The 14,419-nt window shown below is 48.2% G+C and overlaps 1 protein-coding gene across 1 annotated transcript in view; it reads right to left on the bottom strand.

Annotated features, from left to right (window-relative positions):
• PYGB (glycogen phosphorylase B) overlaps nt 1–14,419 on the bottom strand; it is a 67,343-nt gene that overhangs the window by 33,937 nt on the left and 18,987 nt on the right. The window contains exons 2-5 of the mRNA XM_019516164.1: nt 13,010–13,111; nt 8,480–8,558; nt 6,750–6,853; nt 4,579–4,710 (exon numbers count right to left, since the gene is read on the bottom strand). Of these exons, the coding sequence (XP_019371709.1) occupies nt 4,579–4,710; nt 6,750–6,853; nt 8,480–8,558; nt 13,010–13,111 (417 nt within the window). The remainder of the gene's footprint in view (nt 1–4,578; nt 4,711–6,749; nt 6,854–8,479; nt 8,559–13,009; nt 13,112–14,419) is intronic.

Below are 14,419 nucleotides of genomic sequence, written 5' to 3'. Positions count from 1 at the left end.
CCACTATTAACCATTCTCTCTCTTATACTTCAAATTTATAAATGTTGAAGGGAGTTCAAATACTCATTTCTAGATAGGTTTTTGGGTAATTTGTAGGGCTGCCTGAATCTTTGTAGGAAGCCTTCATAGCAGTGACATGCTATCAGCTGAGTTGCATGAATCTGCCCTATGTAACAGGGCAGCAGCAGCCAGCTGTGACTTACTGGTCCTATAGCTCTGTCTATGGATCCCAGGGCCCCACTTTCCAAGCTATGGAAAGGCCCCTTGGTCCTATCCAAGAGATACAGCAGGGTCTCCCAACAAATCACAAAGGGAGACAGTCCCTTGACTTTGAGAGCTTACAACTGGGTGGTTTGCAGAGATTCCCCTGCACCTTACAGAGCCAACAGAAGATTGGAAGTGGAACAGACAAGCTCCTCCAAGGCTGAAGGAAGCTGACCTTACTGCTCTTTCATCCCAACCCTAGTTCAACAAAGCCTGGATGATTAAAACTATACAGTACCCTGAAAAATGTCTCCATGCATATGGCAATATGTGGCTCTGGGCTCTGTTACCTGCTAAGATTTCCAACTTTCACTTCCTCGGCTTGAAAGTACAGTTCTTTCCTCTTGCCACATCTCAACCCACAGATTCATGCTGGGCTCTGAAAGCTTGTCTATAGCCAACAGGAAACAAGATTTGCCAGGGAAACTTTTGTCTTACTGCACTCTCCAGACCCCAAGACACATCTGTGGAACCCTTTGAGATGCCAGTGCATTTGCCCATTTTAAGCTCCAAGATGACCTGAAGGCAGTAGGATTGCACAGGGGTAGGGGTAGGGGTAGACAATTCCAGCCCAGAGAAACGTAGCTCCTAGGGATGCCCTGGGAAATGGGAAGAAGACAGCTACTTTCTCATCTACTGTGCTCCCACATCATAACTTACATCTGCCCATGGAATGTACCACATGAATACAACACCCCACCACCCCACCAAAGTGGCATCATTTTCCATCCACTCTAGGTTTGTGTACACTCCAGGCGCAAGTCAGGGGGAAAATACACTCCAAGCACCAATACTGCCTGTTCTGAGCACTGAAGCACCATGAATCAGGTCTCCCCAGACATGAGACTGACTCACAAATCATAAAGTTCCAGTAATACTCTATTGGGGGGGCACTTTTTATTTGCTTTCTGCATTGGGAACCTTCATCATTCATACTTCTAAGGGTTCCTCTTCCACCAGGATGGCTAAAAAAAGCCATGCTTTATTGGAAACTTGAGATTCCCCCATCATCACCCAACCCCAGAGCTGGGGCTTTACGGGAAATCAGTCACTAAATACCCACAACACTTGCCAGACAACCAATAGGGTTGGCCACCCTGAAAGCCCAGCTGCAGGATTGGCAATTACCACAAACATCCCTCTACCTGCCAACTGAGCGTATCCAAGATAGAAACACCCAAGACATGATGAATAGGGGAGTCCTCGATGCTGATGCACAGGAAGAAGTCTGGACCAGTGAGGGCCCTAATTTGAGAGCATGGAGACCTCCTGCCTGACTATAGATTGTGTGAAATTGGGCAAGTCCCTTGGTCTCTCTGTGCCTGTTTCCCTCTTCCCCCCAGAGGGGTAAATATGTCCAGGGCTGTGAGGCACTCTTAGACCACAGATGGACCATCCAAGTAACCGGATAGCTTAGACTGCCAGGTACCATTTCATTGTAGAACTGTCCCCTGCAGAAAAGCTGTTATGAGAGAAGGCACAGGCAGAGAGGTAAGACTGATGCTGCTGTGATACAACCCAGGTGTGGGCAGCAAAAACACTTTGTACTGACCTTGGTCCTCTGTCTGTTCATTGTACACATGAGCTCTTCTGCCTCTTGCAACTTGGCAGGGCTCGGCTGAGGAACAGCTCTGATACCATGAGACCCACTAGTTACCAAGTCTAAGAGAGAGATCATAGGGGAGGGCAAAGAGAGTTTCAATGGGAAAGAGGACGAGACTGCCCATGGTGGGGTGGACTCATGCAACAGTCCCACCTACAGGAAGTGATGGGACTTGCATCCTGCCCCCTATATTCTGAATGAGTTGCGGCAGGCCCCTGGGCCTGCAATGCACCAGGATGGCAATACTCAGCCACTTCTGCCCTGTCACAGGGGTCCAGTCTATGGCAGGGTCCCTGAATACTTGTGGTTCCTTTGTATGAATCCACATCTAACCACATCCCATCCAAGGTCAGCAAAATGCATGGCTACCTAGGGAACTGCACTCCCAGGAGCAGCTGCTGCCCTGCTGTCTTGGGACAGCTTTTGAGGGAATGGGCACCATCCACTGCAAGGTACTGAGTCAAGAAATGGGCCCCACCTGTCCAGCATAGCTCTGGTCCTGCCTGGCTTCCTGCTGCTCCACTAGCTGAACTACCCCTGTGGCTTGCACATCTGGACATGTTCAACCAGCATTGCTCAGAGACATATATAGTAACCAGCAACTTTTATTTAGGAATTCCTGTACGAAGGGACCAGTGCTTTACATCTCATGCTTAACACCTGGTAGACCACCATTAACTTGCTTGTCATTAGCTAAATGCACCTTCATTAAGCAGAACTTAAGCAAACATGATCTCTATGGAGCAACAGTCATTTCAGTTTTTTGGGACATTTTCTGATCAAACAGGTGAACACCTTCATCCTGGCTCAATCACTATAATTCATCCAACAGTGCCTTGGAAAACTATATATAAAGAGCATGGATGGGCTGCTGTGGCCTCTGGGCTGGAAGGCTGTGGCTTTGAAGCCCAGCACAGTATAAAACATCCTGTATAATCTTGGAAGCAGGAGACATTTAATGCAACCACCAGAGCAAGGCTAGCTCACTAAGACCAGCCAGGACAGAAAGTGGTGAAAGTCTCATCTAAAAACCCACAGTCAGCTGCATGGAACTCAGTACGTCTCCTTTGGAGACAAAAGACTGAACCAGGGGTGCACAACACGTGGTCCATGGGTCATATCCAGCCCACAGAGCCATATCATTTGGCTCACAGGGCTCCTCAAGGGTCTGGGAATTTGGCAGCGGGTGAGTGGTAGCAGCATTAACTGCTGCTCCCTTGCAGCCAAATTTTCAGTCCGAAGGGGAGCCTTGCAAACCAGATAACATGACACTGCATGCCAGAACACACCAGCGTGTGGCTGAATCTGATAGGTAAGCAGTGCATACTAGATAAGGCTGGCACAGGGGCAGATTCCAGCAGACAGGTGGCATGTGGCCAGATCCAGTAGTTGGGCAGCTGGACCAAGCAATGGGCAATACAATGCTGGACTGAGGCAGTACAGGGCTTGATGGGGAACATGGACCAACACCACGTAGGATTTAGCCCGCAGACCAACACCACACCACTCGTCCAACCCAAGGGTCCAGAAGGTTGGGTGTCATTGAACTGAACCAACATTTCTGACACTCACTTGGAGGAAATGAAACATTTCAGACAAGGGTTGAAATTTGTGACCCACTGAAATCAGTGTAAATTTTTCCACCAACTCAGAGAGGGTCCATAAGGGTCATGTCATCACGGCTCTCTCTCATGCTAAAAAAGCTTTCCTGCAACTGCCTGCCATTTTGACAAATCTGATCCTCTCTCCCCTAGAGGCTAGAGACCCCACTCAGGACTGGGGACCTGATGCATGCCTCCACACGTGCTCTGACACATTCTGATTAGATAGCATCAGAGCAGACTTGATTAATCCTGCCCATCATAGGGATTTGCAGGCAGCAGATCACGGCTCTGTCCCAGACCCTGGCCTCATGCTGTCATTGCCTCATGATCCTGGCCCCACCCCTACCTGCCTGTCCTGCTCCTGGATGTTACTCCCCACCTGCTGGCAGCCTCATGCCATCTGCCTGGCCAAGCATACCCAGCCCAGACTCCATGGAGAGCCTGTTTGCCCACTCCATCCAGCGCCCCTGGCAATGCATGTGGGGTGGACAGGCTGGAGTGCCTGGGTAGTGGGGCTGGGTCTGGCACCAGTGGCAGCCAGAAGCAACCATCACTGGGGCTGCTGGAAAGCAGAGTCCAGCCACTGCACTACCCCAGCACCACTGAGTGGCTGGGGGTGGTAGATTACCTGCATGTGTCACAACCTGGGGTGTCCCCCACACCTGGGCTAGGCGGGGCCAAGGGACCCACCACAAGCCGGATAAAATTCCTTGGCAGGCCGGATCTGGCCCACAGGCCATATTCTGCCCACTTCTAGCTTAGGTTCTAAGACATTAATAGCCAGAGAAAGGTTAGGAAGGTTTTCCCCATGTTGCACCATAGGTGCTACTGTATACTGTACACCAATGTAGGCAGGGGTGTCGGGTCTTGCACCAGCCTAAGTCAGTGGAGAATCAAGTCCCTAGTAATTTAAAGACACATGCTTCGAAGTGCCCTCTGGCACTTTGTTTCGATATTAAGATCACATATTTGGAGTTGTAAGTGGATTGGGTTTGGCTTGGTACAGCTGGGAAGGGACAGGGAATCGCAATTCTACTAGAAGGCCCAACCTCAAATGGGGACTGCGCAGACAGGGGTACTTCCATAAGACAGAGGAGGGCACCATACCTGAGTGTCAACCCACTTCGCACCCTCTGCGGTGTGCTCTACCCGGCCATAGAAGTGCACCGGAAGCATGTATTCGGGGCGGGCTTTTTCCCAGGGGTTGCCATAGCGCAGCCAATCATCTGCTTCCTCCACCTGAAACAAACAGACAGCACAAGCTTGAGTTTGTTACGGTCAAACGAGATCTCTCTTAGCAGAAACATTCTTTTCACCTTGGATTTAAGAAAAAAAAGAAAGAAAAAATTTGTTTTAAAAAGCTGATTTTAAAAATGAACACATAAAGGTTGCTGAAAGCAGACTTTTACCCAAATCATTAAGGGCCAGAACTCAGCTAGTATAAACCAGAGAACTCCCCTGAGTTTGTGGAACTCTGCTAGTTTATACCAGTTGAGGGAACAGCCCAGCTGCCCTAATGAAAGCACCAAAGACTTCCACATTTGGTGCGTCTCAATGGTTTCGATGTTAAATTTACACAGTTTACACTAATAATATGTCCCCATGAAAATGTAACCTTGCAAATCCTTGTAGGGAGGCAAAAGCCAATCAGTGCGTCTCCTTCCCCAGCAATAAGGAGCCTGCAATTTAGAGCCTCATTAACTCTTCTGTTGCTGGTGTACTCTCTAGAAGAGACTCCCTTTCCCATAATAGGGCTATCTTTGCAGGGCCAATGCAAGCGCAAATGGAGGAAACGTTTCTTTTGGTCAGCAGAATGCACTGATTAAAACTAAATACAAAGAGGAAACATATCTATTAAATAAAAAGGTGTCTTTTTTTTCAGCTGTGCTCAATGTCACAACCAAATGTTTCTTTTAAGAACCAAGGACTTCACATGGATATTGATTTCATGACCCATTATAATCTACCTGATCCCCACTAATCCTTTAGCACTCCACAGGTGATAACAACCCTCTCAAATGGTCCTGCCCTTCCACTTACCGGGCTATCTTTCCTACTCCATTCTCCTGTCAGTGACCTCTTATATTCTGTTTTCATTTTGCACGAGCTTTTGTTCTGTCTGCTATTTAGCTCTGCTGTATCTGTTTTTTTTTCTCTCAGAGCCCTGAAGAAGAGTACGGGGGTACCCAAAAGCTTGTTTACATCTTTCCTATTAGACTAAAATTTTACAGGTCCAATAAAAGATATCACTCCAAATAATTCCTGTCTCTTGCATTTTTCTTTGAAATAATACTAAATCAATGACAATGGAGGAGAGGAGGGGACAGAACAGGAATTATGCCTGGTAGTCGTACATGAGGATTATTCCTGAAGTTTTTAAGAACAAGTTGGACAAACACTTGTCTAAGATTGTCTGAGGTCCCTTCCAGCCCTACTTTTCTATTGTCCTTAGAGAACAACTATATGATTGCGCAAAATGGGAGAAAGCTCCCCTGACTCACAGTTAAAGGTGGATGCTATTGGCAGACATGTGCCAAAAATAACTTCTTCCTTTTTGTCTTAAAATTTTGTACATCTTAAAGCCATAAAGGCCATGAAGTCTCCTCATCTGACTCTGCTGCATAACAAAGGGCAGAGAGACCAGTTACTCCAGTCCCCGCGGCCTGTCAGGCAGCTCAGATGTCCTCTATTATTTTATTTATTCAGCAGTAACTCTACACTGGACAGACACTTTCAACAAGGGGCCCTTTGTGTGACCTCTACTGCACAAACAGTGCTCCTGCATGGTTACCATCCTCCATCAGCTGCTGAGATTATGGTTACAGGTCCAAGAGAGAAATGAGGCCAACTCCATGCTGAAGGGAGAAGTGGGGATGCTACCACTGGACAAACTGCTGCCCACAGCCTCAACTGACAATGGTCATGCAGCCCACATGGCAGAATACTGGTCCTGAAGGGTGGCTCTTCTTCCTCAGAGCTTTGAGCTGTGGTCATTATAACCCACTGAGAGGAAGGATGGCTTAGTGGGGAAGGGCATGGACTGGGACTCAGCAGAATACAGGTTCTACATCTCTTCTGTTCATGATTTAGTGCACGAACTTGAGGCAGACACTTCACTGCTCCAGGTCCCCAATGTGTCACCCCGACCCATGTGGATTCTGAGCTCTTTGAGATGCCGGGGCCCTAATTCTGGCTCAGGTCTTGAGGTGCCATTGGACTACAGTTAATTACTGCCTCCTGCAATGGCAAGCAGCAAATTTCAAACTGATGTCACATACCTGCCAGCCGTCGACAATCTTCTGATTAAAAATGCCAAACTCATAGCGGATCCCATAGCCATAAGCTGCCAGCCCTAGCGTTGCCATGGAGTCCAGGAAGCAGGCTGAAAGGGCAAAGCAAAAGCACACTTTGAGGAACGGGCAGGACTGGCGCACGGAAACTCCATTCAGATGCCTGGGTCCAAACATGTTTCCCAGCCCAGCACATGCAATTTTGGGGCGTGGGGAGGGCACAGCGGGATGCAAACAGGGAGACAATGACCTGGAAATGGCTTAACATCCCAATCTATTTCAGGCTGGACTAAACTGGACTGCAAACTGCTTGTGACAAGGCAGCACCTTCCTCAAGCTGAAGCTTCCCTCCCCCACACTGAGGAGAGAAAAAAGTGCCACTCCACAGGAGAGGGGCAGAATCTAACTCTGCCTGGGTTAAATTTGTGAGGGTATGGATGTAGAGAGAAGCTGTTTTTCCCAGGAGCGGTGAAGGTGAAGGGGAGAAAGAAGCGGTGCATGCGTTCTGAGAACAGGCGACGTATCTGTGCAGAGCAAACAGGTGGATTAGCAGGGAGCTGTGTCAGAGGCACTCATTCTAGCCTGCCATGCCGGCTGTGCCACCATATCATCACAGATGTTCTAAACACCTCCAGACCTGGAAAGAGCAAATACCCCCTTCCGGGTCCAGTTCATGCACCTGTTTAGGAAGGTGAAGTGGGCAGGATGACTTGCTCTGTGGGGAAGCAATGGACATATGGCTTGCTGCTGCACTAACGAGCCATTGGCTGTATGGGAATATTGAGGAATTGGCTGTTTCAGAACCAGTAATCCAAATCTTGGACAAGAGCTCCCTTCTATGGACACTTTGGGGACAGAGCCCTGAAATTTGGGATGGCCCAGGAAAACTCAGGAGGGTTGATCACTGACTACACAGTCCTGTTTCTTTGGGCCCTCACCTCTTGGCAGGTCACACCAAGCACCAGCTTCCCCACCCCTGTATCTCCCCCCAAGGAGGCAGATAAGGTCTCTCTTTATCTGAACCCCCTTTCTCCCTCTAGTGGACAATGCAAAGTCACAGGGAACTGGAAGCTAGTCCCTGAAAGGAGCAGGTGGGTGTGGTTCATGATCCTGGGGACTGCAGGGACATGGGCCTAAGTCAGGGGTTAACCAGAAGGCTGGTGCACTCCTCCAGCCAGCTAGTGGCACATGGGGGTGGGCTGGGACACAGACATCTCATAACCATGTTTAATAAAGCTGGGCTGTGCCAAGTTGAAAATAGAGCAGACCCACGGAACAACTGACTAAATGCTGCCTACATTTATATAAACCAGCAGGCAGCTTCTGATGCAGTGGAGAAGGATGGGAAAGAGGCAAGTAGAAGGGACATGGAGGAATTGTGAAATAGCCTTAGAGGACTAGTTAAACATAAGCACAGCTCCATGTGTATTCGCCACAGGCTCTGTAAAGATGGGGCAGACAGCAGCCCTCCAGAGAGGGAGACACAGACAGGTGCTTTACCCAAGGCTCACAGCTTGCACAGCCTCACCTGGCCACATGCATAAGGGTGGTCAGGATGGATGGCAGGGGCACATCCAGCATGCCTGCAGTGGGGAGCCCCCTTGGAAGGAGGGTGTAGCACAATGCTGCCATTCAGGCAGGCCTTTGAAAGCCCATGCAGAGAGGAAATCCCTAGGAAGACAATGACCAGGCCTTGTCCCCTGGCTGTTGAAAATTACCTGCCAGGCGCCCCAGCCCTCCGTTGCCCAGCCCAGCATCCTCTTCAATTTCTTCCAGCTCTTCCAGGTCCAGGCCTAGCTATTGACAAAACAATGGCAGTAGAAAGCACAGCATGAGCACAGCACCCTGGGAAACACTTGTTCCAGTTCCCCAAAGAGGAGAAAGAAAAGTGAACGCAGGGCTCTCTCTGTCCCTGGCATCTAAATTAACTCTGAAAAGGATCCAACCCAACTTCAGATGTGTCCTTTTATGGATCCCCAAGTTTCCTTAGATACGTCAAACAAACACTCCTTCCCTGGCAATCTTCAAAGCTACAAAGCCCTTTCATTTAAATTTTGAACCAGGGAAAGGATGGCTATCAGCCAACTGGAGGACAAGGATGTGGATAATCACTGCATGCTAATTTGCATCATTTCTTCAGGGCACTTCCCCATTTGCAGGATGAAGAACTGCCTCTTGCTTAGACAGCCTCAAAATATGCTTAGTTTAGAACATGGCTATGGCCAAATTCACACGTTCCCCTTGCATGAACCTAAAATGCCATTCCATAGTAAGCAGAGCTCTGAGTTTAGAACCAGGCTCAGATGGTCCCAGCCATCTTTGTGTAAAACCCCACTATAAAGATAGCTCCCATTCTCTTCTGACCCTCTCCCAAAAACTTTCCCTTTACCCATCCTCCAGGTATAAATATTGCCCTCCTCAAGGCTTCTGCACAGCTGTTCAGGAAGGCTGGGCCTCTTCCATCCCACCACCAGCACTATTTTCCTAGACAGCTTTCTCACCAAAAAATAAATAAAAGGGCGTGGGGGCCAGAAAGTCATCAAAATGATATTTTCTGTGGAAAAAGCTGCATTAGCAATACTGAGAAAACTGTAACAAAATGCTTCATCCCAGACTTACATTAAGGTCAGCCTCTGCTACAGTGGAACAAATGCTCTGCACTGTAAAAACAGTCCAAGTGGAGAAAATAGCCTGAGATAGAGAGCAGGAGCACAAGTAGCCCAGAACTACGGGTTCAGTGAGGCACCCTGGCCACTTGTGGGGGGCACTGAGCTTTATACCTGACATGGCCTTTTTGGGCTTAACCAGTAGAGGAACTTGGGGTGGGCAAGCAGGGCACTAGCCCCAGGCACAGCCCCCAGTCCATGCGCCAGCAAGAGAAGCAACCATAGTGTTTCTCTTGCAGCAGCAGCTGGGGGCACAGACATTGCACTGCTGCTGTAGGAGCAACAGCTACGGTGGGCAGACCCTAGGGTTTGCAGGGTGCAGCCTCTGCCCGTTAGGCCTCTGGGGTCAACTTCCAAGCTCTGGCTGAGCTGTATGTGAGCAAAGCTCAGGGAGAGAGAGGAGATTGACAACCTGTGAGGCTAGGTCTTGGCAAATGTGACCCTGACCCTCCCCCCTCCACCACTCCCACTCCCCTCCACCTTGTAACAGGCGCCATTTGGGCAGAGCCCCCAGGGACGTCTATGAAGTCAGACATTAGCCAGCAATGATCTCATCCTGCATCAGTTTATTACCACTTTGGCCCCTCTCCCCACTTTGCAGTATAAGCCTATTAAGTGACTGTGGGCCAGGAGGTTGGGACACCGCAGCTGGATCCTGCATGGGCCATTCTTCCATCACAGAAGCTGTAATCAGCACCAACCACAGAACCAAAAACACCCTCAAGTCTCACCCACCACTTGAATCTTTAACGAGGCTCAGGATCCACTGCTTTTTCAAACAATCACAACAGCTTCAAGGACAGAGTAACAAGGTGCCTCTGCCAAAGTTACTAGCTTTTTCATTAGTCACTTTCAGGAGAGCAATACCATTAGGCAAAATGATGTGGGAAGATTAGATGGAAGTGTCAGTGCTATAAAACTAACTGGCTTAGCAGGAACATTTCTTTTGGTTACAAATTGCAACCTGAGCAGAGAAGGCAGGGGAAGAATGTTAAATGAGAGGGAGGAGAGAGCAGATAAGACCTAGGTTCAATGCATGTTTCATTTCTGCTCCTCCTCCATTTGTCTGTAAACAATCTAGGGCAGCCTCCTGCCTTTTTCCCTCATCTGAGAAACTCCACACATGTCCATGGGTATTTGAACCCAACATGGATGGTTCACCTGGGACTGTATTTTTCTGTTGGGCCTTGCCCTTTGACACACCTCTCTCCTTTTCCCTCTCTAAAGAAGCTCTGGATAAGTGGTGCAAACCCTCTGGGGCAAGTGAGTGGAGTCAAAAAACAGGGGAAATGTCCCAAGAGGTTGTTCTTCTAACTGGGAGCAGGTCTGCTATATGAGTACTTGGTGGAGCAGCAGCAGCCGACAGAGCCCCAGTTGTTGTGACCCAGCATCCTGTCCCAGCCACTTCCCTCCTCTCCCCCACTAGCCACACGTTCACCCTAGATTGCACACACCTTGTATCAGGCAGCAGTAGGTGCCAAGCCAATCCACCCCAACACCCACTGCAGTCAACAGGGGCTGGAAAGCTTCAGCCTGCCTCTCCTCTAACTTGCACTGGTGTAAGCTGGGGTAAATGTATTGTGCTCCAGAGTTACACTGGAGTAAGGAGGAGTAGACTCAGCACCCTTTTATCTGTGGCTTCATAGCTACAAAAGCAAGTGTTTATTACAGCCAAGTGGCTTTACTCAGACAGACACAAATAGGGCTCTTCAGAGCGATATCAGCTACAGCACAGACCCTAGCAACCATGCTACAGACAGGGTTTTAAAATAGAAATGCAGGATTTATACTGTCCTAGGACAGCACTGAAGACATAGAAGGCTGTTTAATGGGACTGGCTTCCGGTGAGCTGCCCCTTTAACAGGGCTGGGGCTCAGCTTCCCAGTGTGGGTGAAATCACCTCCCCAGGGGAAGAGAATGAAGCCAGGGGTCCTGGGATGGGAGCCAGCTACAATGAAGCAGGAGGCTGAGGTTCAAAGGGAAGTCTGAGATCCTACACGGGGACCCCTAAAAGGAGGAAACCAGGGCAGGCTGCAAGGAAGCCCTTCTCTGGGGAGCTCTTTGAAGCTCCTGCTTTCTCTAAGTTGGGCAAAAACAACTGAGAGACTTGAAGGGGAAACCAGACTGGAGGTTTCTAGCAGAGATACACCCCACAGGCCAAGTTAATAAGTCACTATGAACTAAATTAATGGCTCTGGAGAGGTATAAGACCTTCAGCTTGAAACAATTAAGGTTATCAGAGGTCTCCCAGGGCAATTTACTACCAGAGATTATAGCTATGACAAGTAAGTATGTGGCAGGCCCTGCTGCTGATAGCTGAGGCAGGCGGCTGTCAGCTAGCAGGAAGTGCCTCTGAAGTGGCCTGAAATAGCTCTTCTCTGCATCAAAACTGTTTCTGCCCTGGAATCCAACCTGCTAGACTCTGGCAGGGACAGAAATGAGAGTCGTCCCCCGCTAATAGTAGACAGTTCTAATCAGGACTTTAAAAAATGACAAATATCCATCCCAAGATGCTTTCAAGAATCCTGGTTTTCAGTGGCAGGTATTCAGCAGTCTCTGAAATACTAGGCCATGACTTCTTAGAAGGTCCCAAAAGTTATACTTCTGTCACTCAAGTCACTGCCCTGATCTGGCAAGAACTTGCTCGCATGTAAAACTTTTCCTTGCATGCAATTCATGTGACGCTAGCATGGGTTAATATTTTCCCACTTTGAATCTTTCTTAATAAAACTTTTCATCAGAAAAATCAAATTTGGACCAACTTCACTCTACCCCCCCAAAATACTGCTGAAGATCTGAATCAAAAGCTCTTCAGTTTTTGTGACTAGCCATGGAGTTTGTCACAATACTTCACTTTCAATCTCATTTTGGAAAGAAAAAGTATTTTAATTAACATTTCAGTTTCTCTTTTGTCTTTGGGACTAAACCAGAGGACCTTAACTTAAGATGAGTTTAAGTGCACCACCTGCTCAGGTCCAGAGAGATCAGCATCTTGCAGGACCAAGCTCCCAGTTGTATATAAGGGCCCTCTCTGCTCCCCCCACTTCTTCCCTGGGGAAAATTTTGTCAAAAATAAAAAAAAGATACACTTTTTATTGAATTATCTCCAGAAAAATTTAATTCCTTCCCCACCTAAATTTGAAACTGTATCTATGTTAAACCAAATCCCCAAATGTTTCTATTCAGAAATTATGCTGTGGTGCCCCAGGGGAAGGGTAATCTGCAGGTTTCATCCTCTTATCCACCTCATCAGGACAGGCTCCCTGGCTAAATCTTACCTCCCAAGATGATGTGCCACAACTGTATCATGGGAATCTGTTGTCACGGCACAAGACAGAAGATACGGTCAAGATGGGGAGCCTAGCCAGAACAGGAGAATGGGGACAGGAGATGTCTGAACTACCACTTTTACAGGGCAATATCTTTGTTTCCAGACATTTGTATTTGTGGGAATGGGGGTAAGGGAAGGAGGATGGAGAGAAATTAAACTTTTTTCCCCCCACAGAAAGCAAATACATTTGTCATTGTCATCCCCCACTCCTGCTGCCTTCAATGCCAGTTTTAAGCCACCCCTGTATTCACCTGGTAAATGGCTTCATCACAGGCATTCTGCAGTCCCAGGTTCACCATTGTATTCTGCAATGTGCGGCCCATGTAGAACTCCAGAGACAGGTAATAAATCCTCTGGCAGAACAGAACAAAAACAAGGGAAATTGGTTTTACTTTTGGTGCAGTGACTTCCTAACACAAACAGGCAAATACAGAGGCTAATATAGAATACAGAGGGGGGTGCAACATGTATTTGGTGAAGAACAACAAAAGGTACCACACAACCCAAGCCCGTGAAACCTCTTTATTTTGGTGATAGTCATGTTACAAGCAGCTCACAGGTGTGTAATATTCCTCCTGTGCTTTTGCTCCTCAATAGTTATTCTGCCTTTGAGCCAGGCATGGATCACTCTTTGCAAGGTGGGTTTGGCAGTGCCCAGGGAGGGGTGCAGGCCCCAGAAGCAAGAAAACTGCTGTCCTTCAAATCTCAGCACTAGGATTCATTTAATCTCTGCCCCTGTATCCAGCTGCAAGCAGGTGGCAGCACTGACCGGAAACCCTCCCCTCTAGTTAGCAGGTAGTGAACCTGCTGGTGACTGTGAACTGGGCTCTGCTGAAATCCCGATGCCTTCCGACCCTAAACATCTACGAAATGGGCTCATTGTTCCAGCTCCACAGATAAAAGGTAGGAATGTCCTTTTGAAGCCCTATCACACAACACAGCCCCCTTCCACCTGAGGGACAACCAGATGGCTTGAAAGGAATTTCATGTGGACTTTAAGTGTTCATTTCCTTGTTAATAAAGGGGTGAAGTGTTAACTGTGGAGTGTTTAACTATGATGGTACATGAACTGTGTGAGGGGCAGGGATATTTTTATATTTTTTCCTGGACCAACTGTATACTGGGGGGGGGGGTTGAGACAAATTTTCAGGCCTAAGAAAGGGCACTTGATGCCCGACACCTTGTGCAACAGCTCTCCCAACAATATAGTTGGTCCAACAAAAGATATCACAAAAATCCTTGTCTCTCCTTAATGAAGACATTCCCCTGTAAATCAGGGCATGAGCACTGCCCTCCAAACAGCTGGAAGAAAAAAACCCACAACTCTGAGCACCAAGGATGTGCTCCTGAGTAGCTTGTTTTGCCTTGAGAACAGCCTCTGACGTACACATCTCAGCAGTCCTGCATGTGAGTCTCTAATTGTGTCTCCACAAATGGCATGAGACTTGGCTTTTTCCTTGGGGGACAGCATTTCAAACTTTGTTCTTCCAGGTTTCCATAATGCTTCACACCTTGATCTTACTAAGCATGACGGTGATTTTCAAACCTTTCTTCAGACATCCTCCTTGTACACCTCCTGAGGGACCTTGTCCATCTTTGCTGTGGGAGCACACCGAGGATCTTCTACAGCCCTGCATGTTACAAGTTCCTCCCAACACGTT

This window comes from Gavialis gangeticus, unplaced genomic scaffold (genome assembly GCF_001723915.1).
Source record: "Gavialis gangeticus isolate Ggan-Ray unplaced genomic scaffold, GavGan_comp1, whole genome shotgun sequence".
Taxonomy (NCBI): domain Eukaryota; kingdom Metazoa; phylum Chordata; order Crocodylia; family Gavialidae; genus Gavialis; species Gavialis gangeticus.
This window is presented reverse-complemented; position numbering and strand designations above follow the sequence as displayed.